Below are 26,105 nucleotides of genomic sequence, written 5' to 3' on the forward strand. Positions count from 1 at the left end.
AGGGCAGAAAATTTGAGCTTTATTTCTGCATCTCTCTAATCCCCATTTGTGTGACCTCAGCATGATTTGCTGTTGTGGTTCACTATGAGACACTTTTTTTACAGATCTTTGTTTTCTAACTAATGAGTTGTTGCATACGCAGCAGAAACAATGAAACCCTGCATACTTATGCACTTTGTCCCCTCCTCCCACACTCTCTCCATCCCTCCACTGTGGAGGAGGTACCTAAATGTCCCTTAACATACCTTTTAAGTGGGATATTAAGAGTACTTTGAGCTGCATGCTTACTCATGGGCAAAGCCATCAGTAGAGGCTGCTGCCTCTTTCTTCGGTGAGGCCTCTGTACTTCACAGTGGTATTAAAAGAATGTGATTATCTTTGAGATTTATACTCATCTTTTGTTGTTTTCCTCCATTACTTCAAAGCAGTGAAAAGCGTGTTCCTCTTTCCCTTGAAAAGCTGGACTGACAACAGATTTCTCCAAATGCAGTGCCAATGTGTTGTGGACAGCCTACATGGTGTGCTCTGGTGACTGCTGCTGACAATTAGGCAGAGCTCCGAGGACAGGGAATCCTGTTTGGAAGAAGAGCATCCTCGCCTGACTTCAAAGGAGCAAGAAACAGTCACTCAGATCTGATACTGATGAAATTCTTATCATATTGATAATTTAAAATAAGCAAACTTGGTATAGCAGCATTCTTGTGCACAAGAAACCTCCTACTTGTTTCTGTACTGTGTTGTGGTGGGGCATGTGTACATGAATTTCATTCCTTGAACCTGTGCAGATCAAGGTGCTTCTGACCCTCAACTAAAGTAGGCTATAATAGATGCTCAGGTATGTGTGCAAGTTACTCAATTCTATTTATTAAGACTCCTTTTATTTTCTCTAATTATTCCAGTGTTGCTGGGTGGAAATGCTCCAAAACATTAAATTTGATAAAACTGGCATCCTGCCCACTTAATAGTGAGGGTTTCTTGCTTTTTGCCAAGCAGGTTTTATTTTTATTTTTAAGGGTTTTATCTAATAATTGTTTTCATTACCTTTCTATATTAGTTTATTAATTATGTCTGTTTCAGTAGTTGGGTACTAGTGCTAATGGAACCTTCCGTGTTTTCCTGAACCTACACTAAAGGCCCCTGCCAAAAATTCCTTCAATTAAACATCTTTCACGACATTCATAAGCAGAGCACCTCCTAAATATAAATCCCATTCTGACCTGTAAAGCTCTGCTGAGATTGCCATATTTTGGATTTCGAAAACTCTATGAGGAATATCAGCTCATTCTACTTAAATATATATGAATCTGTTCCTTTTATACTAGATTACAAAATCTTTAGCTTAAGAGCAGGACCATGAAGTGTGGAGCTGAGTAATACGGTTCTGATTTATGTGGTGTAGATCAACCAACCTATGGCACAAACTCCTCACATTCCACTCTACCAGCATTTTCTGTTCCCATTCCCAAGTGTCCTAAAACCATCCTCTGAGGAAAGAATTCGGACTTTATCCCCTATTTTGCTCTTCCCAGAAAAATATTTCTTCTTCCTATATTTCAGAGTTTTCTGCAGCAGAAGCCAAGCTGAAGATACTGATCATGTCATTCATATTAGTTTGCTGCAAAGGGACTTTTTGTCTCCCTCCCCCTCCCCAAACCCTCTTGAAAAGGGCAAAGGAAGGGTTGGGAAAAAAATATTAGGGATGTGTTCATTTAGATTAATCCTTTATTATCCATTATCACTGCTTCACATTAATATTAATATAAATCTATTTCTATTTCCTTCCATATATCATACAGGTAGTAAGGTGACAAATTTATGGAAGCTTATTTGGAGCCTATAGCTTAATTAACCCCCTCAAAAAGAATTACCTCTTCAAAGTCAAGCTGGACAGAAACCCAACCCCTTTTTGTAAGGTGCGGGTTTTTTTTCCTTACGAAGCAAGATCCTCAGCCAGACAGCACCAAAGCATCCAAACGGTAAGCAATTTATTTTTTATCGGTTTTATTTCACGCTGCCGTGAATAGCAGAGGTATGTTTTCCCTCTGGACTAATAACAGAAGTCAAACCAAGTGAATTCCTAGACAGCTGAACGAACATAAACCCGACGGGATTAGTTACACACGCACCCGTACGCGAGGCTCGCGGAGGTCCCGCGTCCCGCGGGGGCAGCGGGGGACCCGCCGAGCCCCGCTCAGCCCCCGCCGGCCGCTCCCGGGGGGAAGGAGGGCTCCAGGGCCACTCCAGCCCCGGGGCGCGTCTCCGCCCGCGGGCAGCCGGAGCGTCGCTCCCGCGCTCTCCCGGGATACTGGGGCTTCCCAGTGGGATTCTCCACCAAGCCGCCGCCTCTCCGTTTTAGGCTGCGTCCCCTCCGTCAGCGGCGGGGGGAGCGGGCTCCGGAGGGGCCGCGGCGGAGAGGCGGGGGGAGCTGCCTCACCCCGCCGGGGGTCTGCGGGCAGGCGGGCATGCGGGGAAGGACGTACGGGGGGGGGAATAAGGGATCCAGGAGGGGATGCACGGAGGGATGCAGGGTGGGATGCTCCGGTCCTGCCGCCACCTCTCAGCGCGGCGGAGGAATCTGCGGGTAGTGCTGCTCGTCGTTGTGACGGTGCGTGTGCGGCGGAGGGATCGGAGGGATCGGCCGGCCCGCCGCCCCCCCCCCCCCTGCGCGGCGGCGCGGCCCCGCCGATATAGCGCGGCGCGGGGAGGCGCGGCCGTCAATTGGCGAGCGGCGCTCCGCGGGTGCGGGGCTGCGCGGAGAGGAGCGGCGGCGACAGCAGCGGCAGCGACAGCAGCAGCAGCAGCGGCAGGGTTTGCCTGGGCTGGCCGAGCATCCTCCAACTTGGAACTGTCCACCGGGGCGAGCTCCTGAACATGAGCCTCCTGCCTCTCTACCTGCTCGGATTGCTCCTCAGTAGCGGGCAAGGTAGGAGCGCGGCCACCTTCTTTTTTTCCTCTTAATTATTATTATCTATGCTGTCCGTTCGCTTAAATTAACGGGTAAAAAAAAAAAAAAAACCCGGAGGGAAAAAATAAAGCAATGCATTATCCTGGAACCAAATTAAGAAGGACCTAAAACTTGCTTCATCGCCCACCTTTTTTTTTTTTTTTTCCTTTTCAGTCTTCAAGAGGTGTCATTTATGAGGAGGGATAAAAAAAAACAACTGTACAGTGCTAAGTGCACTTAACTGCTTTGCATAGCTTTTTTGCCTTTTTTTAATTTTCGCCCAATAAATGTGTGAGAGAGATGAAGTAATTATACAAAATCTGCGGAGCACTGGTCTTTAAAATCCGCGTCTGCCCGTGGGAAAAGCAGTGCGGGCTTCGTCCTTAGGAGCAGGGAGAAGTGCTGGCGGTAGAATCCGGGAGAAACCTGACCTGAAGTCTCCCTGTCGGGGTTTCTCCTCTCCGGAAGACCCTTCCCCTCTCGTTGCCGGGACACCGAGTCCCCTGGCCGGGGGTGGCGCGGAGGGGAGGGCGCTGTCGGGGCTGTGTGCGGGTGCGGAGCCCCTTGCGCCGCGGAATAGCACCGCGAGGGCAGGTGTGTGCGGGGGACGGGCTGGCGCCTTCGGGCTTCGTCCTTCGCATATCTATGTGCTCATTTATTTATTTATTTATTTATTCATTGATACACAGATGTACAGTGCTTCCAGAAACGCGGACTTGGGGCTTGTGGTGCAGCCGAGGGGTTTAGTGTTTTTGGTTTTTGTTTTTTTTTTTTTCTGGGGCTGACATATCTATATAGCTGTTTGTTTATTTTGGGATGTCCCCTGCGTGGTTACTTAGGGATTTGTGCTTTTGGAAGAGACTGGGCGGGAAGTGCCGCCGGGAGGGGCGCAGCCGCTGGGTGAGGGATAACCACCGCCGTGCTCGGAAAGTGTTCGGGCAAGTTCCCGGCGTCCAGCCGGGGCGCCGAGCCGCGTGGGACCGACCCTGGCCCCGCTCCCTGCCCTGTGCGAGCCCACGCTCCCTGCACCTGAGGGGATGGGCGGTGGCCCCACCTCCTAAGGAGGTTTTAGGGGAGAAATAAACCCCACCCAGCCCGAAGGCCCCAGCGGGGTGTCAGCGGGAGCGGCGGGGGCCGGCCCCGGGCCGCGCTGCCGCCGCCGGGCAGCAGGGGGCGGCCGAGCTCCACGGCGCCGCCGGGCAGGGCCCGGGACGGGGCGGCCTCGCTTCACCGCTCCCGGGCTGCCAGGGGCTGGATGTGCCGGCCACGGCGGGACGGGGCGGCCTCGCTTCACCGCTCCCGGGCTGCCAGGGGCTGGATGTGCCGGGCACGGCGGGACGGGGCGGCCTCGCTTCACCGCTCCCGGGCTGCCAGGGGCTGGATGTGCCGGGCACGGCGGGACGGGGCGGCCTCGCCTCACGGCTTCCGAGCTGCCAGGGGCTGGATGTGCCGGGCACGGCGGGACGGGGCGGCCTCGCCTCACCGCTCCCGGGCTGCCAGGGGCTGGATGTGCCGGCCACGGCGTCCTGTGCGGCGGCAGCAGCAGTGACATTTGTTGCGCTTGAGGAAGGCACGGTGGGCTCAGGCATGATGCCTTGAGGTGTCAAGAACCGCCGCTGCGAAGGTCTCCGATCTGAGGCTAAATCTCGCACCGTCCAGGCGTTTTCTTTCGGCGACAAAATAAATTAGCAAAAAGCCACCGTGTGCTCTCAATTTCTATAGAAAAAGCTTCCCTGCTTTTGCCACCTCGGGGTGAGCCGGGGAGGTCTCCCGAGGAGCAGCGATTGGCAACACTCCGGAGGCTTTTCGGTACAGCCGGCACTGGGAGGGCAGAGGAGGAGAACGGGAAAGCTTCCTTCAGGCTTTGCACTGATCTACCTGGGTGTAATGATGTGCGTATGGATCTGGAATGCGCCTCCTCCGACGGAGGAACGGCAGAAAGCGACTTTCTGAAGTGTGATTTCTGTAGCGTAGGAGGATCGCATAGTTTAGGTATCTTACTATCACAAATGTCAGGAGATAAATAATGGAGTGAAATTACGAATGCTATTAAGCCGAGTTTTAAAAATTACAGGATACATATGAGGGGGGGGTGGAAAGAAGAGGAGGAAAGCTAAATAAACCTAATATTGGTACTAAGTTATTTCCCTCAGTTTAAAGAAACAGCTTCATTTTATTCTTTTTAATAAAGAAAGGGAATTGCATTGGCAGAGTACGATTTTTTAACTGACTGTAGAAATAACAGAAACATGCAGGCTCAATCCACAGCAGGGCATAGTAAATGGGAATGGGAGAACATCTGCATATGGAAAATACACCCATTTAGGTTGCTAGGGAAGAGGCATTTTCTACAGTGGTGTTTGGGGGGGAGTTTATTATTTTTAATTTTAATGAGCATTAATGAGGTGAGGGATTTATTGTACTTTTTTTTTTTTTACACTGCCTTGAAGTAATCTTGAGAATTTCCCTAAGTGAATCAAATCATTTGAGAGGCTATTCCAAAAACTCTTGGGATTTTTTTTTTTTTTGGGTGGGAATGCAGTGGTGGGGAACACTTGCATCATCAAATGAAGATGGTGGTGCTTTTGAGGGTCACTTTTTTGGTTTGTTTTTAAGAAAAGCATTATTATGCAAATATTAAATGATTATGACTTTTTAGATAGTTTGGAGAGCTAATAAAAAGTCAGTAACTACATTTGGATCATTTGCTTTGGAACTATTGAAAGTCCTAGGTCCAGGATTTATATTTTGAAGGATATAGCTACAGCAGATTTTAGGAAGAATGACTGAAGCCTTTTCTTCGACAAGTGCTGGTGTTTAAGACTGGAGAAAGGGAACTGTGCTGTATTTGTTCTATTCCAGAAAATCAGAGCAGTTTGAGAACGAGTAGCAGCCAGCCACCCCCTCCCCCAGCCCCTTACGTTAAGAGCTTATGAATGTCATAATTATCTACCAGGGCCAAATATTCCCTCTCCTAATTTCTTCACAAGGGAGGAGTTTAACTGGCAGTGTTATTATGCTAGAACAAAAGGGTTTTTTTCTTAACCTTTCAAAACTGTCCAGACAATTTATCCAGCTTGAATTATCTTTGCTTTAATAAAAATTGAAACAAAAATTAAACAAAACACACACACACAGACTCCCCACCATACCACAAACCAAAAAGATAAAGAGTATACTGCACTCTGTAAATCTGCCTTTTAAGATATGTAGTGATAAAGAAAGTTTCCTTGGTTTTTGCCAGTGTCTGGGGACACTGACTTGAAGTGGATGAAATAGACATCTTCCCAAATTGTAAAATCCTATTTCTTTTACCACTCTGCTTAATACACATTGCTTTAGGTTAGCAATTTTTTTTAGTTGCAGTAGAAAATATTTTGCTTGTAGAATTTAATCTATTATGTGTTAATCCGGGAGATTCATAGGGGCGAGTACATTGTGCTTCAAGTTTCTTCTTTTCACTGCTTTGATACGGAGTTTCTTGTTTTTCCTGAAGAGTTTCTTTTTGCAAGTGGTTTGAAAGGATTGTTTGTTAATAAGGAACATTCCCCCAGGGAGATGCCACCATGTGTGTCTTATTCACCACCAGTCTGGAAACCTGCTACTTTCTGTTTTTTGTGTAGTGGACCCTTGACATTTGGAATTCTTGAAATCAGTGATTTTGCTTACTGGATTAAGTGGAACTACTGTTTTACTCTGATTGTACACTGAATCTGAAGCAGATCCTGAGACTTCAACCACACATTGTTTTCTACTACCAGTTGATTTGTACTGCATTAAGATTAAAATGCAGCTTTTATCTTTCCTTCTCATTTTCACCCTTCTAAAACAAACAAAAATCTGACAAAATCACGTTTGATTTTTCTAGTTTAGGCTATGTTCTCTTTTTCAGGTGAATATGACAATCAAATATCTGCCTGAAAATAAACCTGAACTGATGAGGAGTTCTGAAACATTGACTTGGATAGACATGATAGGTAGATGAGAAATATGTAGAGAGCTTTATTTCATGCACTCCCATACAAATGGAATTAGAGATACTTTTATCATTTGCAGTAGGTCTAAATCATGAAACATATGAACAATAAAGTCATAGACATAGAGCTTTAAAGTCTTGTCTAAGAAGTTGAATAGCATCATCTGGACTTTTACAGTACAACACACTTATCTAAATAACTTATTATTTTTATCTGTGGAAATGCTGCTGGATTGTTAAGAGAAATTTATATATTACTTGCCTTTCATGGCCACCTTCTTCAACAAATATTTTGAGAACAAATGCGGTATTTGTTTGCCCTTTCACTGACCTTTTCTTTGAGGCACCTTTTGCAAGTGGTTCATGTTTACTTACTGATTTTCTTTCAATTTACTCCAGTAATCCTGCAGTTACATTCAGCACATGCCATTTGATTCCAGTACAATTGAGTCAAGTTAATATGACATTTTGAGAGACACATGTTTTAATTTTACTGTAATTTGTGTCTGTGAGTTGAAAATCTATTATTGAAAGAGTAAGATATGAACTTCTTCAGGTAAAGAATTTGGATAATGTCTGGTATTCAGATTTTAAACAGTTTGTATCAACTAATTCATGCCAGATGTTTTATTTGTTTGCTTGGGGTTTTTGTGGGGTGTTTTGGTGTGGTTTTGGGGTTTTTTGAGGTTTGGTTTGTTTGTTTTTTTTAGCATACACATTTGCTTTATGAAATAAGGGCAGTATAATTGATGAAGTGTATCCTGAAGTTCTACAGGTCATTTGAACCTCATTTTCAATGTCTCTTGAAATTCAGAAATAGAATAGACTGGAGGAACAAACTTACTGATAACTTGAGGTATCCAAATATGGAGGCTTGTTGGAACCTCACAAACTAGATCCAGGCTGATTGGTAACTTATATCTTAACACCAGTTTTTATTTTGACCTAAATTAATTATGACTTAATTCTGACCTAGCTGCATGGTTTCCCCCTTGGTGTAGTTAACTGCTTCATAGTTCAGGTATTCAACTAGAATATTCAATTTTTGGTAACTAGCTTAAAACTCAGAATAATTTTTAGTATTAAATATGGCATTCAGAGTACTACTTGCTGTTACCTCAAGAGTTTGAGGATGTCCAGCTTTGGTGGTGTAATTCTCCATCCTTTAGCAAAATATTGCTTTTGTAGCTCAGTTCCTCTTAAAATTGTGTTTGGATGGATTTGTATATTTTTAAAGGCTATCAGGAAACTAAAGAGTTAACTTAAGAAAGCAAGATACTCGTCAGATGCCTTTGTTATACCATAGCATCTTTAATGCAGTGCCTTCAAAAATAAGGGTACCGAGGTTCTTATTTTCATTACATTCCTGAATTTTTGCAGTGTTTGTTATTTATTGTCTGATGAAATCATTAATTGGAGAAGACATTTTCTGATTTGTTTTGCTATAGATGAGGAGAGAATCTGCCTTTTAATTTCTTGAACAGAAAGAAGAAAAACAGGGAGAGTCATTTATCTGGTTACAGCTATTCGTGGTGACATCTTACGATATTAAAATCCTTGCTACTTGAAAAGAAATCCATGTAAGTGTTAATAAAAGTTATGTGGAAAGGACACAAAAAATACAGGCACCAACAATGTTAGAAATCCTTGTGTTCACAAAACTGCCAAGCCTTTGAGTGCCCCATATTTAAGTGGCTCCATGAAAGCACTAAACCAGAGGCCCATTCGTAGCAGGAATTCATTGATTTCAGTGGGTTCACTGGAGTATGTGAAAGTATCTCTTGAAATGGCAGGAGGTTACCAGCTTTTATTTTTGAAATAGCATGAGATAGGCAACATTGTCCATTTATGCTGCTGTTATGGTTTAGGAAATTATGATTAACAGAAAATTTCTCTCTTTGCATTTGTGCATTAGCAGCTGGATCATTAATGAAAGCATGGGAGTAATCGCCTGAAATACAACTCTAATGATCTACTGCAGAATGAGATATTTAGTATTTAGATATTAAGATAACTGTGAATATTGTCATTTGTGAGGCACTAGAACAGGATTCACACAGAAGTTGTGGATTTTCCATCCCTGGGATTTTTCAAGTCCAGGTTTGGTGGAGCTCTGAGCAACCTGGACTAGTAGGAAGCATCCCTGCCCATGACAGTGGGCTTGGAATGAGCTTTGTCCCTTCCAATCCAAGCCAATCTATGATTGTAGCCAAACTCCACTAATTCTAGTCATAGGAGAATGTCCATTGACTTGAGTTTGTGTTTCCATGAGAGACAAGAAAGACCAGTTCTTTAAAAGCATTTATGTTACTGTCTCAAATAGGTTATAATCTGGGAAGGAAGGAGACAGTAAAGTGTATCAACTAAAAATTCATTATACAGTTTCTGCCTATTTAGGAACAATGATAAAAAATTGCAGCCAAGCACCTGCTGAAATGTTTTACCTGCTTTCTGCCTCTTCTGGAGAAGAAAAAATGCAACTCTTTGGTTTCACCTGCTCTTTAATATGATGCATAAAGATCATTGCAAATAGTATGAAGAGAACAAGTCTTTCAGAAACCTATTTGGCAAGCCTGGAGATATACTAACTAAGGGTGTAATTTTTCACCAGTTTCCATGGTCCAAGCATAATCTTGTCTGAAATATCCAGTTTCTGGATTGATAACATCCAGATAAAATTGGGAAGCAGCATGTAGTACTGTGGAGGTTTTGTTAGCCTCTTCAGTAGTCCTGCCTATCATTACTGAAATAAATTTCCTCTTAACTATACAAGTTCCTCCAAGAACTATCTTTCCATAAAAAGCATAGATCTTTAATATGCTAATTTATGTTCATTTAAGATGTAGTGGCTCTCAGTAAAAAATTGAGAGGGAAATACAAGTGGCTCTTTTTTTTTTTTTTCAGAGTTAAAATTTCCTCCTAACAAAATTTGTATTGTGACTTTAGAAGGCTGCACTGGTTTTCATTTAATGTTTTAATTACCTGAGTAGTATTGCTAAACAGCTGACAGAGGTTGATGAATAACCTCATAATTCAGGAATAGTCAGAGCTGTAGCATATGAATAACTCATAAGGATACAAATGAAACTTTTCAAGATGACGTTTCCCATTAGCTAATACTAAACTGATTGTTTGCATTGCACTTGTAGTCTAAGGAACAATACAAGCTATGATCCAAAATTCATACTTGGAAATCACACAAGAAGTCACTGTCCTGACCATTTTGCCCAAGAGGTCAAGAGGCGCCATTTGGAGCATAGTATGAACTCAGATTAAAAACACTCATTGCCAGCAATTTTCTTGCTACTAAAAGATGTTGCACCAGATTCAGTCAAGCTGTGAGTAATTTCAAAGCCATTAACTTTGTAGACCTTTGTATTGCAGCTGAATTTGGCTTGCATGAACTGAGGTCTTTGCTTAAAATAATAAAGTATTTAAAAACAGAAACACATAAAGGTATGATACAGATAGCTATAAATAGGAGAGAAGAGGTAATCTTGCCTCTTATTATGAATAGTTTCTTTAACTGATGACACAATAATTTGTGGTTTTTTTATTGTAACAGGAAATAAGTAATCAAATTAATGTGTTAATATGACATTGTTATTTTAATTAGTCAAAGCAGAATAAACTACAGATCCAGTATAGTTTATTGATGGGGAAGAGAATAGCAAATGAGGATATATTAAATGTACTGGAAAGCAGTTATCATAACACAGCATTTTTTTAAGAAGTTCCCAAACATACCATACTCATAAACTAATGTGCTTACTGGATCAGAAAAAGATTGAGGTACTCCAGTGACCTCAGCAGAGACTCAAAGCAGGAGTCATAAAGGAAAAAATAAGTACAGATCAGGAAGAGTGTGATACTTCTGTCAGTGCACCTACAATGTTCAGGGATGTGTCAGGTTATATCTGTGTGATCTTCTTTAATGATCTTGGCAGATCTTTGTTGTGTGAATTTGTTCTTAAATCTGCTGATACTTTGATCTGCTTGGTACACTGTGTCAACAACTTACACAGGAGAAAAAGAAGTCTGAAAAAATAATGTTCAGTCCTTTAATTGTGGTGTTACAAGTAGTGGAGTCATACCAGTTCCTTACTTGACTCTTCTGTGGCATTCATAACTGCATGTAACACAGAAACTGCCCATCTCTTATGTGATGGACTCAGAACTTCATGTTATGTTCATGGGCTTTCCAGTGAAAAATACTTTTTTTTTTTTGCTTAGTAGTCAGCTCCCTAATTTTTTTTTAAGCATTTTATTTTCCTACCCTTTTGGTAGTAGTTATTTTAATTTAATAAATGGTAATGTGAAGTACTTGAATTTTAAGCAGATCTCCATCAGGCCAATTGTAAAAAAAGCTTCCTTGTTTGTAAGTATCTCTTTTGCACTATAATCAGTGTTGCAAGTTGTGCCTTACAAGGGGGTAAGGGCTAAAACTGGTCTAGCAGTAATCCTAATGAAATAAATGCTGAGAGAGATTTGATTGCTAGAAAGATGATTTCTAGGGATAAGCATATGGAAAGAGCAGAGGTACTTTAGAAGAAAGCTTGATACATGAGTAAATGGCTATAGACTGATTAAAAGAACAAAACCAACCCCTTGGGATGAAAATTAATTTCTCACCAAAAAAGCAGTGACTCTGGAGCAGGAGTCACACAAACAGGAGAAAGAAGTATTGTTAGTCTTAAGATGGTTTAGAATCGTAGAATGTCCTGGGTTTGAAGGGACCCACTTTGATCATGGCATCCAGCTCCTAGCCCTGTGCAGGAGACCCCAAGAAACTCACTGTGTGCCACAGAGTATTGTCCAAATGCTCCTTGAACTCTGTCAGTGCTGTGGCCACTTCCCTGGGGAGCTTGTTCAAGTGTCCAACCACCACCTGTGTAAAGAACCTTTTCCTGATATTCAGCCTAAACCTTCCCTGACACAGCTTCAGGCCATTACCTTGGACTCTGCCACTGGTCAACACAGATCAGTGCCTACCCCTCCTCTTCCCCTCTCAAGGAAGTTGTAATTGCAGTGAGGTCTCCCCTCAGTCTCCTCTGCTCCAGGCTGAACAGACCGAGTGCCCTCAGCTGCTCCTCGTATGGCTTCCCCTCCTGACCCTTCAACATCTTCATTTGCCTCTATTGGATGTTCTCTAATGTAATGTAATTCCTATATTGAAGTAGCAAAAACTGCATACAGCACTTAAAGTGAGGCTGCCTCAGTTCTTACAAAGTGCAGTCTTAAATTCTTTGCATTTACTTGATTTTTTTTATTTTTCATTTTGGCAATAATAGAGAATTGCTGTGACAACATTGCACAACATTTAAACATGGTTTTTGCTAATCACTTGAATGATGTGGTATGAGGAATCTTTATTTTGCAATAGAATCTTTGGTTTTTCTGCTTTCTGTTTGGTTTTTTGTCCCTGCATTCTAATTTTATAAATCTTGTCTTATTCATCTTGGAATTGAAGATGAATTATGTCCAGCTGGGCATTGCTGTCTGTAATAAATAATGTAGCAATTCACATACTCCTGTGCTTTCTCTGTTGGGGAACAATACCCAAAAAGAATTAAGCAAAAGCTAATGCTGACTTTTCCCAGTGGAGACTGTCTGTGGTATGATATGAATGCCACATTTCCAGTCTTTTATTTTATTTTAAGAAACTGGTGTTATGCGAGATGAGTTCTGCTAACAGAACTGCACACAACCTGCAGCCATGGAACTCCCACTGAAGTTGAGTGTTTCAGGGGTTGTACTGGTTGCACTTTTCAGGGTCTGATTGAAGCTTTCAGGAGTTGTATAAATCCCATATGAGTATGAGGGAATTTTGATTCCATGAAGAATAGAAAAATCAAGTGCTAACTTTATGTACATTTTAGTAGTGGGCATGTTTATAAGTAGTACTGAAAAAATGTGGGATTAATCCAAGAGCATGGAAGAACTGGAAACTAAAGGGGTGTTCTAGTGTGACAGATTCTATTCAAGAGATAAAGTGCAAGAGACAAAAAAGATATTTTTCTCAGTGCTTTTTAATAACAGATCCAAAGATACATTATAAATTGTTAACTACTGATTTCATTCTCTCCCTCTGGGAACATATGCAAACTTTGCAATTAATCATCACAGTCACTTAGCTGCAGCCCGGGCTATAACTGTGTTGGGAAGTTTAGCATTCAGTATGAAAATTCATCACTAAATTAATCACTCGTTTTTGCTTGAGTTTTTGAGAGTTTTGATTTACTTGTTTTGGTCTGAAGCTTTGTGACACTGGTCAAAATTGTTCTTTAGATGTTCAGTATGCAGGTCATGCCTGCAGGTCTGTAAGTGCCACTGTCTGAGCAATCAGATGTTCTATGGACTTGTCCCAGTTTATGGCAGTTCCACACATTGGGTTCAACAGCTTTTAGCATTTAGTCAAAATAAACCTTTCCAGCAGTTGTGCATTACTCTCCTGTGAATTAGAATTCTTTCTTTGGATTATACAGTCTGTGTGCATGTAAAATTTATGTTGCTGGGTTTGAGAACTCTCTCAGATGTGGTATTTCTATATGGTTTCCTGAATTTATGGTAGACTTATTCTGATTTTACCATTCTTGGAAGAAAATTTATAAAATTCTGTTTACTGTCATGATAGTGATTTTCAGTTCTGTGGATGCATGATACAGTCCTGAGTGCATGGGTTTTGTATATGCTGCTAATTTAAAAAAATAATTTTGATCTTGCATTCAAATTTCTATATCATTTGCAAACATTAGTTTGTATCAAGATTCTTATCTGTGTTCTAAAATCTCAGGAGTCACCTGTTTCACTCTGTACAGCCCTTTGTGCCCCACTCTCACAGCCTTTTATTTTTTTGTGGTCCTAGGTACATGAATGAGCATTTCATCAATGAACAGATATGAATGGGGAAACTATTCAATAAATAGTAAAAATGGTAATGAAAAGAAATAAACTTCTCTGTCAATCATATATATTTTGTATTTTTAGTTATGTATGATCTGATTTAGGAAACAAACAAACAAGCACAACTAAGGAAACCCAGAAAGCATCCTTTACAGTGGAAAAAACCTTCTGCTGTTAGATGGAGTTCTGATTTCTGTTCCTCTGTGCTCATTTTAAAACAGGATAGATAACTGTAGCCAGTGAGTGTACCAGAAAATTAAAAGAAAGACTTTATAATCATGTAAATATTATAAAAACTAAAGAATCTTACTTTTTTTAGGTGATTAGTAAATGTTGCTATTGCTTTGTTACGCCTTAAATATTTTTGTGACTGTTTTCCAGACTGTGAAGCTCACTGAGGAGTGTTCTTGAAGGTTTTTAGATACTCTTAGTCTTTAGACATGTAAGTCAATGCAAGGTAGTGCTGCAGAAAAACATTTCTGTTCATAACTACACCAACTCTATTTCCTGTGACCTGCAGATATTAAATAAGTAACATCCCTATCTGTCTTCCTGTAGAAAATCCTGTTTCTGCAGTGATGATCTGTTTTTACCTATGCAAATGGCTGAATTATCTTTGAATTACTTTTATGAACGTTTGGTCAAAGACAAGAGTATTCTAACAGGGGAGATGGGAAACTCAGGCAGTAGAAAAGGAGGAATCCTGAGTGTTTTTTGAAGGTTCATGTTCTTCTCCAACAAGAGATGTTTCTTGGTCAGTGGTGGTGGTTTTCTCTTTTGGGTTTTTGGTTTTTTTAAGGAGTAGGACTGGAAAAGCAAAACATTCTGTTTTCATAGTCTTGGAGGTGTTTTTATAGAATCACAGGATTGTTAAGGTTGTGAAAGACCTTTAAGTTTATCAACCATCAACCCAGAATCACCACCACATTCACCACTAAACCGTGTCCTCTGCCATATTCACACATTTTTTGAATGCTTCCAGAGATGGAGACTCTACCACTTTCCTGGGAAGTCTGTTTCAGTGTTTTATAACCCTTCCCATCATTTTTTTTTTTCCTAATGAAAGCATCACACAAAGTTTCACATAGCACTTGTAAGACGGGAAGACAATCCCTGCTCATAAAATTCTGCTACCTGATGTTTTTCTGAAATTTGATGCTAAAAATAGCTGCATATGTCTATGACAAAGAATTACTAAAACAGCAGAAATGAGAATACAAGCTTTTCTAAGGAACTGTTAGGAAAAAAACAACTGTGCAGTGAAGCAAAAGCTAGTTTTCACAGTAAACACTTTTCTATAAAAAAACAAATCGTACTGTCAGTCTGAATTTGTTTATGAAATATCTTTGCATAAGGTTTAATTCCAACCTAAATAAATATTTGTTTTATTTGGGTTTTGTTTTTTCTTGCAATGGAGTTTTTGGGGTGTTTTGGAGTGGGTTTTTTTGTTTGTTTTTTTTTGTTTGTTTTCCTTTACATTACAAAAATACTTTTCCTACTGTCTTAAAAGAATGAAAATATGAGTAAAGTCATAAAGTCATGCCCCTATAGATATTTCATTCCTTAATTGATATGAAATGAAGCATAAAGAAACTTGAGAAAAGTCAGAGTCCATCACAAATCCATAGCTGAACCAGCTATTTTGATTTCTTTTCAATGCTTTAGTAGTCATCCTGCTTTTATTTTGTGATGTGATACAGAGTCCAAGCTGACATGGAAATATGCACTGATTGTAAACTGCTTTCACTGTTGTTTTTTGGTGCTGAGCATGTTGATTGCAGGAGTCCTGTCTCTAATGGGCCTAAGTGGAGGGTGGAATGTTTGTTGGGCTTGAATTGGCATTTCTTTAGAATCCTAAGAAGTATCCCTCAGAAATCGTTACTTAAATCTGCAGATTAGTGAGGGGAATGCTCAGTGGTTCTTTTTAAGAAATCAGGTAATCAAAACAGAAATGTGCTTTTTGGTGGGAAAATACATCGAAGGGCGAAGGGAGAGGAATACATACAAAAAAACTGAAAAACCCAGCACAAAGCCAAAGAAAACCCTTACTGTGGGTGAAAACAACCTGTAAGACATGTATTTAAACATTTATTCCCCACTCACTATTCTGACACTGCATCAGAAATTACTTTTTTGTGCTTTTGAAATAAGAACTGTCAGGATGTATCTCTTTGAAAAATTAAATTGAATAACCAAACTGTTTCACTTTCATGGCCGACCAGGCTGTTTTGGTGTTCTAAGCTGGTTGTGAATGCTGGGCTGACAACGCTTCAGGTGTATGAAATCGGGTGAGAAAGAAGTTGCCAGTATTGATATGTTCAGAGCCTGACCAAGCTTTTTTCTTCTTTCCTCAAAACTCCATTTACTAAAATTGCCAGACTGGATATCTGTAGTTGTGGTTTTGTATCTTTTGGGAGTGAAGGTGGACCTGCTTTTGTCTTTCTGATTTAGTTCCCATTTAAACACTGGTGACTTGGTGTTACACAACTGTCTTTGTACACAGTGATGCACACATTGATGCACACTAATGCAAAATTAATTACTGATAATATTAATTTCAAATATAGAAATAGCTAAATAATTCTATGTATTTAATCATGTGATAATGTTAAAAGGCAATATTGTTACTTAGGCAGGTGTTTTGAGTGAGCAGTTTACAGGGTACCAAATGCTGGTGCAACCCTGTGTACGTTCTTTAATCCCACAGTAGAAATGGAGAGGGCTCTGTTATGTAGATTGGAGTGCATGTTCTCTGATCCCTTGAAACAAGTGAGAGAACAGAGTAATTATAGGGGCAAAATTTGTGTCCCCTTCACTGTTTGTACACACAAGAGGTTATCTATTGCTGTAAATTGGATTGGCTGTATAAACAGCAGCATAATTTATGTAGAGTTAGGTCTAAAAGACTTGGAAAAGAACAGTGGAAGAACAAGAAGGGGATTGTAAAGAGAAGTACAGAGAATGCAGCTGTACTTTTGTACAAGTAACTGATGTGACTCATATATATTGACATATTTCATTACAGCAGAATTTCTGTGTGTTTTAACCATTGGCAGTGTAGAAAGCTGGGGACCCAACATTTCAGTGGAAGCTTTAAACCTGTATGCAAGGGCTATTGAAAATGCATATTTTATATCTTAAACCAATCATATATAATAAATTCATAAAACCAATCGCCACCTCCTTTTGCTGATATATGAATATTCATCTTTGCACTTCTTCCCCAGTAGACTTGGAAAAATAACAATGTGCCTTTGAAATGGATAGATATATAGATATAGATATATATATATATATAGTTGTTTCTTCAAAGTCAATAACATAACTTTTATATAATTATTCTGGTGCTTGGATGCTGTTTGGTGTACATTCACTTAGTTACTGAAAGGAATGTTTTGGGCAGCTTCCCTGCTTGCAGCCCTGGTGATGACATGAGGGGCATACACACGTGCCCCTGAACTGCTTCTGCAGAGGTCTGAGATGCACGCCCCTCCTGGCTTCTGCAGGGTTAAAATGAGACGACTTTTCTGTCTTTCTGTAGGAATTACTCAGATGAACAAAAGTATAACCTACAGTAACACAAACAAGATAAATTATGATTAAAATTGATAGCATGTATCACTGGAGTAACTCAACAGAAAGGCAATGAAACTTGCACAGAAATACATGTACTTTTGTGTGTGTGTGTGTAGAATAGTTTTTATTTCTCTATTCAGTTGGATCTTTAATAATTTTTTTTAGTTTCTCTTATCTTTAATTAGCATTTAAATACTTCTTGAAAATTATGTGGGTATCTTAGTAAAATGTATCCCTTTTATTACTTTAATGAAAATGTGGGGGTTTTTCTCATGTCTAAATAGGCTCCTTGAGAAGAATAGTTATAATTTTATTAGAGGTTAGTTTGTTACCTGTAATATGTTCCTTGGTTTTTTAATCTTGATTGTTGATTTTTACAGACCAAATCTGTCACTTTGGTAAACAAGATGTTTTATTTAATCTCCAGTCTTTCATGCAGCCTTCTGAAAGACGGACCTTTTTGAGTGCAAAGTTCATTGTCATGTTGCTGGTGCATGTTTGTGACCAGAATGCAAAGTAGCTTGAATCCATACATTCTTTTTTTCCTGTACTGGGATAGCGGCCAAATCTATGTCAGCGATTAACTTCTGAATGTGTCAGCTGTAACAAATACAGTTCATTGTTCCTTGACTAGTTGACAGCTAGTTTAAAAGGCAGAAACAGCCTCAAATGAAAGGGAAGTACTGTACATTTTGTGTCTGAAATCCTCAGGCTCTTAAAACCACTGAAAAAAAAAAAGGAAAATTAAAAACCAGGTCTAGGAGGGATTTTTAAACAGCTAAAAATACTTAGCTGATTCTTCAAGTCAAAATATACCAGATAACTGGATAATGGAGTTATCTGACAAAATTATGGTCAGTAACAGGTAATTTTTAATAAACGGTTATATGATTCAGTATCTGAGCTTCTGTTTCACTCGTGAGTAAAGCAAAACACCAACTCCCCTTTTCCTCGTTCCCTTTCCTCCCAATCCCCCTCAAAAAATCCTCCAAGAAACCTCTCTTAAACTATTTTGAGATACCAGTTAGAAAAAGAATATCACAAGAAAGAAAAAAATATTTTAAAAAATTATTCAGAGAACGTAAGAGTGTGGTGATTACCTAAAATGAAGTGCAAAATCAATTTAGAGAAGTGTGATAATAATACTCTTCCTCCTCACAGATATGCATGTTCTAATTATTAGTTTGGGATTTCTTAAGTTTACAGGCTGTTTGCACAAAGCTACAATAATGTAATATTCATGTTTAGCCTATATTGTTTTTGGTAAATTCTCCTCTGCAAGTAAAATGTGAATGGTTTGCTGTGAACATTTAAAAGCCACTGTAGCTTTTACTAGTTCTTCAAGCTTCTTATAGATCTCTTCTTTCACAAACTTTAAATCAGTTATCCCAGCAAAAATGTTTTGCTATTTGGACTGCAATTTTAGTGTACGTATGACATTTTTTGCTTTCATTTTCTCTTAAAGGTGTATTTTTTGTATGTTCTGTCTTGTTGAGCTCAGCATGAAGATACTGATAGTAAATGAAAACTAAAGGGGTGGTTGTATATGGTGTCATATTCAATTTCTTACATAAGAGGGCAGATTCAGTTTTTTTTCTTACAGTGGTGGCAGGTGATAAAGCTTTGCTGAGATGCAGAATTATTTTCTTTTACTAGTTCATTTGAGCACTGTTATTTTTAGATTGAAGCAAGTGAAATTTTTGTCCTATTAGGCAGAGTAGAGAAGAGGAAGCCATGCAATAACATGTCAATAATTCACCAACAGGAGGAAATCTATACTGTTACACATCTGTAAAATCCCAGCCAAACAAAAACACCCTCTGCAAAACACAAATTTGGATCATTCTGAACAGGTGGTTTGAGTAAGTGCTTGTCAGCAAGCTAGACTGCTAGGTGAATTTTTAAATGCCAGGAAAGTTGTGGAAGAGTCTACCATTTCTTGAGTTTCGTAAAATAAGTTATGTGTGTTCAGAGAGTGAAGTAGGGAGGGAAATGGTCTTTGCATTGCTAGAAATTCTAGACTTTCCATATATATTTGTGGAATGAAGTGTTGCTTCTTAACACACTGCCAATGATGCAGCTTATGCAGAGAGGTTGTAATGTGCAGATTGTGAATCCCAGACCTCTGCACTCGTTCCTCCTGCTCTGTGCCACCCCCACGCCCATTCCCATAGTTTCCTTCTTACACTGGGATGCTGTTTCATTTCAAAGGACTTCAGGCAGTGCATCCCCCTATGCACAAGTCAGCATGTTTTATCTTTGTAATGCATAATTGTCTGTATCTGTAGAACAGTGGTTGTGACTCACTAGTAGGATTTGTTTGCCTGTCCTTAACTTAGTCTGCATGGTAGAAAACAGGAGTGGTACTCTGTCTCTCTCCCTCTGCCCCCTCCTTTCTCTTCTCCTTCTCCATTCTGGTGGGAGACCTGTAAGCCTTAGGAAAAAAAGCTAATTTCAGATACCTAAATAAAGAAAATCTACTAATTTCCATCTGATACACAAACCATATTTAACTCAAGTTAAATTACTTACAGCTCAGATCTTTGAAATCTCAACCACTCCCACCACAATTTCCTGCTGTTACTTTTAGTAACTCTTCTTGAGCTTGCTGGTCATGATAGAACATATTCTGAGTTTATCCTATGCATTTTGAATTTGTTATCATAGTGCCAGGATTCTATAAGGAGGGGAAAGAGGTATTAAAAAGGACAAAGAAAAACTGATGGCAAAGGGTAATAATAGGAAGATTTTTGAATTGCAAGTCAAAGCCAAAATGAATGACTAATTTCTATCCCATGACCTTAAATGAAACTGAAGATTCACTGGCAAATTCTGTATTTTTGTTTAAAAGGTGTAAGATGTCTGGCCAGTACAGGTTTGCTGCTCTTGCACAAGTAGTGTGCAAGGCTGTATGTGTAAATATAGCCTATAGTCTCATATATCTGAAAAATACAAGTAATCTTATTTAGTTACACCATTTTCTAATATTTTAATGAAATCTGTTCTTTTAATATTTTCAATTCATTTTTAGGGATAAGTGTTCATGCAAGATAAGAAAGGGTATCAGGACATGTGAGCAAATAGGTTTCGTTACTTCAGAGTGGAGAGGGATATATTTGGAATCTTTAACAATTCAAGAGTGGCAAGTGGAAGGAAAGAGAATTGTTCTTTTGTTCAAGTATATGTTTGGTGAAGGAAAAAAATGAGTTTTAGCTGACTAAACATCATTAGTCTGAAAATGTAGATTATTCTTTCCATAAGAGTGAAAAGAAGGGGAACAGCCTTTAAAAAAAATGTATGTATAAAATTAAGGGATTTTAAGGCAGTAAGTGGATTTGAGGATGTTGTAATGCTGTGCTTACAGAAGGACACCAGGATTTTTTACCCCAAAAGTTTGCCTGTTTTTTTTGATTAAGTTATTTTTGGAATGAAACCTTGACATTTCTTCTATAAATCTGTATTTGGTAAATTAAAAAGTACACTGAAATTAACTATTTAATACTTAAAATAACCCATTCTAAATATTTACATCTCTTCATGAATTTTCTGGAATTTCAGGTTTGTAAAATCTGTGCAAGGATTTGTCATGCAATGAGAATCATCTCCGTTTTCACTTATTTCATGTTCTCTCATTACAAATTATTCTCATTCTAAAGTAAGTCCAAGACTTGAGATGAAAAATAGGTGGCATTTCACAAATGCTTTGAAAGACAACTGTAGAGTCCACTCCTGTTCACCAAAATAAATGGTTTCTAAATTATTTGACTTCACAAAATAAATAAGAATTCTCAAACAGTGGAAGAAAATAGACATTATGGCCATTGGAAAAACAGAAGGATTAACGTTTTTGTGGAACTGACACAAACTATTCTGGATATGTTTAAAGAAGGATCTATGTCGAGATGAATAATGAGGGATGGGACCACTGTGCAATTTAAGATGATTTATTGCTCAAGTAAGCCAGATAAGAGATTGGTCTTGAAGGTGTGAGATTTGGAGAGGAGCAACAAGTCAGCCATAGCTCAAGGTCATCATGAGTTTCTTCTTTACACAGCAATATATAACATTTTGGTCCAATAGACAGCACAAAGCTTGTTTTGACTTTAATAACCTATTACCTTTACCAAGTTCTGCCGCACTGCGTCTGTCTCTCAGCCAATGAACTCTTAGGTCATGTACACACAACTCTATTATAACTTCTAAATCCTTAGCCTACACTATAAATCACACTATCACAACTCAAAACTCTTCACTATCCTAACACTATTTCTTACTTAGTTAAGGCGTATTCTTACTTACAATTATAGGAACATAAGTTTATAATTTTTCCCAATGTCTGTGTACCTTTATCATTACATCAACCCAAGCTCTTTCCAAGGCTGCAGATTGAAAACCCTTCAGCATCTGTGGAAGTTTCTATTTTTCCATTTCTCACAGATCTGATATTTAGAGAAGTCATAGCCAAGAAAGTTTTGCCAAACTGTTACTGAAAGCATGAAATGATAACTATTTGTACTTTCTGCAGAGGAGACCTTAAATGTGACTCATCTTGAAGAGAAGAATTTTACTTGTGACTTTTGTATGTTTTAAATAATCAAGGATAACACAAATTTCTGTCTTTTTCCTATGGTTATGTCATTAATTTCTTCAGTGTAGCTATTTTTTCCTGGCTTTTTCAGACAGCAAAGAGAGCTGGATACCCATAAGCGAGACAAATGTACTCCTAAATGTGCTCTATTTATGGGTTCAATCAATGCTGTAGAAGAAACTTTGTATAAGAAAAAAAAGAGAATCATGGGTGCCAGCAAATAACCTACATTCAACATGTCAAAGTCTAGTTCCACACATTCCTTGAAAAGAAAGGACAAATGGAAAGAGTCTGGAATGTTTCATATCCTCTTTTATGAAACAGCAGTATCCTTGGCAGGATATAGTTCCAAATTTTGTAACTTAACTGATGTTTTTTTATTTTATTTGTGAGTACTCTGCCATGTAAATCAAAGTTGTTTAGGCCTTAATTTACAGTTATATCAGTAAATATTTTAATATTTACCACAGGAGAAGATCTCATTTTTCTGATCAGATACATCTGATGAATTTCAGTGTAACCAATGGGGGAAAGAAATTTATACCACTATTTATGTTCAGTTCATATGATTTCCAAGTAGATCCAAATATGCATGTATATGTCAAAGTACATAATTTGTTTGTAGTTATAGTTTGTGGAAGACAATGTTTTCCAGTCATTTATTTACAATTATTTTAAATCCTATTTACCACCTAATAATTGCTTCAATGTGTTTTGTTTGGTCATACACCTTGGACCCTTGTATTCCATCAGAAGACATGAATGACACTTTGTGAGTTACACAAACTCACACAGGTTTAGAGGATGCTAATTTCTTCTTGCTTCCATGAAACTGCTCTTGCAACTTTCTATATATATGTTTCTATATATATATATATATATGTTATTCTGTATTTAATGTGGCCTGATTGTTCTCAAGCTTTTGGAAACACCTGGTTTCTATTTCTGGTCGATGTTCAAATCCTCTTCCAGTCTCACATTAAAACATTAAAGGGCATCATAACTCCAATTTAATATGTCCTTAGTTGATACATCTCATGAATGATTCCATATTAGAACACTATCTGTTTGCAAATCAGTAACCACAGGATTTACACCTGTATTCCCTAAATAGGTTTGGCTAAATGCAATTAAGTGAGAGGTTTGTAAATTAAAAATAAAACATTGCTTTTAAAAAACACCTCTAAAACAATCTTCACTTTTCTACTATATTCTTTATTTTATGACATTATTATCTTGTATCAGAGGAATATAAATGAATTGACTTGAAATACTTGAGCTTTGTTTTTTCATTGTTTGCAAAGTCTTAATTCTATGTTTTAAAAAATGTATCAAAGTATAATTAAAAAGACTTTATATATCATGATACCAATATATTTTATACTTTGCTCTCTGACTAGAGAAGAAATTCTATATCACAAAAAAAGAATACTCTCAAATACATACTATGAAAAATTAATTTAAAACAGGGGTTTCTAAGGTAATTACATATGAAGATAACATTATTATGTTAAGTACTGAAGAACTAAAACAAATCAAAAGTTTAGTGAAGAATAGGGAAGGATATTCTAGATCTGAAGAAAAGAATGCCTACTTTTAGGTCTTGTGTAATACTAAATATGTGAAAATTTATGTAGATCCACAGTCAGACACATAAAATTAACAATCCTTTTTCTTAGGGGAAACCAGCTCCATCTTTGCTTTGTGATGTAATTTGTAGTAAAGCTAATTTGAGGTTTGGTTCTTGTGATTTTGTTTTGACATGCAGCCAATTATGAACTTCTCCACCAGCCTAGCTTCATATAATCTTCGTGATTGCAAGTCTCCTGGTGTCTGCCCTTGGAAGAGTGAAGTTTACATGGAAGAGGTGGTCTAAGTACTGCAGTGTCTTTGGCTGGAGACAGCCAGAGTGTCAAATGAAGGATGATACAGTGCCTTCCTTGTTCTTAGCCTTCTTTTCTCCATTATCTACATCCAGCAAGGACTTAAGGGTGAAAGAATGCTTGTTCTTCCTGTTATCTAAAGCAGGGTGGTACTTATGAGTGGGTTGCAGTGCTAGTGTAGAACATGAGCAGGGCGGGATGACTCTACTACATTGTCCAAATATGCTTATATCTGTTCTGTAAAGCTGTTTGCATTTCTCTTAAAATACATATTGCACTGTGAAGAAACACAGTGCAAGTGGCATGACAGACCCTAAAGAAAATAATATGCTGTTCCCATAATCTGTCTCTGTGAAGAGGGTAGCCATGCATTGTCTTTGACCATCAGATTTTTTACTGCTATCACTTAATACATACATTTGTCTGGTATCTATTGGATATATTCAGAATCAGCAGTTCTGTGTAGCTGATCTCCTGACCCAACTGCCTCAAGTTACTTCATTTTTTGTTTGTTTTAGACAGTTATTCATGTACACACATTGGTGAAATAGTGTAATGTTGCAGGATTGTATTTGATTTGGTTCTCTGGTTGGATGACTGCTGCTGAGCCTTTTTAATGAATTTCTGTGTGAATTTGAATCTTTTTAAGATAAAATCTCTGAGGATTTGTCAGAATATTTTTTATCAAGTTTTGGCATCTCTATGTGTTAATGCTAGTAGTACATACAAAGTATATGTCCCAGTACTGTAGTTAATTTGGAGATTTTATTTTTTTTTTCCCCTTAATTGGTTAATTCACAGTAACAGTTTTATATTATAAAGTTCCTCCCACTGTCTCTGTACATAAATAGGTTTCTTATTAAATTATCTCCACCTGGTGGCAGCATGTCATAGCTAGGAAGGGAGTAACAAGCTGAACTGCAGCATTTTTTAATTTAACAGAAACATGACGTCAAAGCTAGTTAAACCAGATGAGTCATTTATTGCTTAAAAAACCCTGTAAATATGCATGAAATATTTTCTAGCTGTATGTTGTGTCTCATATGTAATTGGCTCTCTAGCTGATAAGTCTCCCATGTCTTCAAAATGCAAGTTGATTGCCTTGAGTTCTGTTGGCACAATTGTATTAATGTCTGCATTGCTTCCCTTAAGAAGAACAATGCAGGTATTTTGATGGGGAAGGCCAACATTCAAGAGTGTTTAGCATATCTATTCTGCTTATTCTTGTAGTTATAAAATATGGATTAGGCTGTGCAGCGTTTGCATAATGTGTTTTCTTCGAGCATGTTTTTGTAGTCTGTTGCAAAGAAATGCTCTTTGCTGAAGTGCTGAATTGCCAGTTTTCCTCAGTGAAGAAAGGAAACATTTTCAGAATAATAAGCACAGTATCAACAGCATCTTATGAAAAGTCTTGAGGTAAGTTCTTAAAAATGGCTTTCAATGTCACAGTTGTCCAAACAAGGTTTACATATGTAGTACCCTGCAAGCAATTCCATATGTGTCACGGTTTTAAACCAGTAGCTAAAAAATCACTAGAAAACTTATTCATTTCTTGCTGTGAGATATGGATTAGAAAAAGAGCAAAACAGGTTTAAAACTTAAAAGGAACAATGAAAGTTTATTAACAAAAACTACAAGAATAAGAAACCAGAATAAAACTTCCAGAAACCCTTTTTCCCCACTACCCAACCATTCCTTTGTTCACATGACAACACAGAAACAAAAAAAAAATGGGGGTTAAAAGAGTCTCAATTTTGCTATATGTTATAGTCTGCAACCTCAGGATCACATCCAGGGAAGCCGCAGGGTTCTGGGGACCAGCATGGGACACCAATGAGACGGGCTCCCGGTTCATGAAACCATTAATTCAGCATGGGAATAAACTCGGATCCAGAACAGAGAGCCCCGAACAGAGGCTGAGCAGGGGTTTTTGAGGGACAGAACTCTTGAGGGTCTCCACCCTTGAGGGCGGAGTTCAGGGTCAGGGACCACTAGAAACACACCAAGGGAGAACCCTCCCAGGGATTCAAACCCAATCAGAACTCCTGGGCAGCCCTTCACAAGGGGTTTGGGGTGGGACAACTTCATCCAGGGCTCACATACCCATCCCCCAACACAGGGGGTCAAAATTCACACACGTGGCTTACAGCCGTGCCTCTCCTTTAACAATGCTTATCTGAAACTAACTCTTGGCCTCCCCGAGGCACTTCACAACTGCTATAGTCTTTTCATCAG

General features: G+C 38.9%; 1 protein-coding gene across 1 annotated transcript in view; it reads left to right on the forward strand.

Annotated features, from left to right (window-relative positions):
- The first annotated feature begins 2,734 nt into the window (after window positions 1-2,734).
- The window catches only part of NCAM2 (neural cell adhesion molecule 2), a 291,248-nt gene continuing 267,877 nt past the window's right edge, over window positions 2,735-26,105 (forward strand). The window contains exon 1 of the mRNA XM_005524057.3: window positions 2,735-2,923. Coding sequence (XP_005524114.2) covers window positions 2,872-2,923 — 52 coding nt within the window. The 5' untranslated portion in view covers window positions 2,735-2,871. The remainder of the gene's footprint in view (window positions 2,924-26,105) is intronic.

Source organism: Pseudopodoces humilis, chromosome 2, assembly GCF_049639895.1.
Source record: "Pseudopodoces humilis isolate 2021_Gansu_Grassland_sample_001 chromosome 2, ASM4963989v1, whole genome shotgun sequence".
Taxonomy (NCBI): Eukaryota; Metazoa; Chordata; class Aves; order Passeriformes; family Paridae; genus Pseudopodoces; species Pseudopodoces humilis.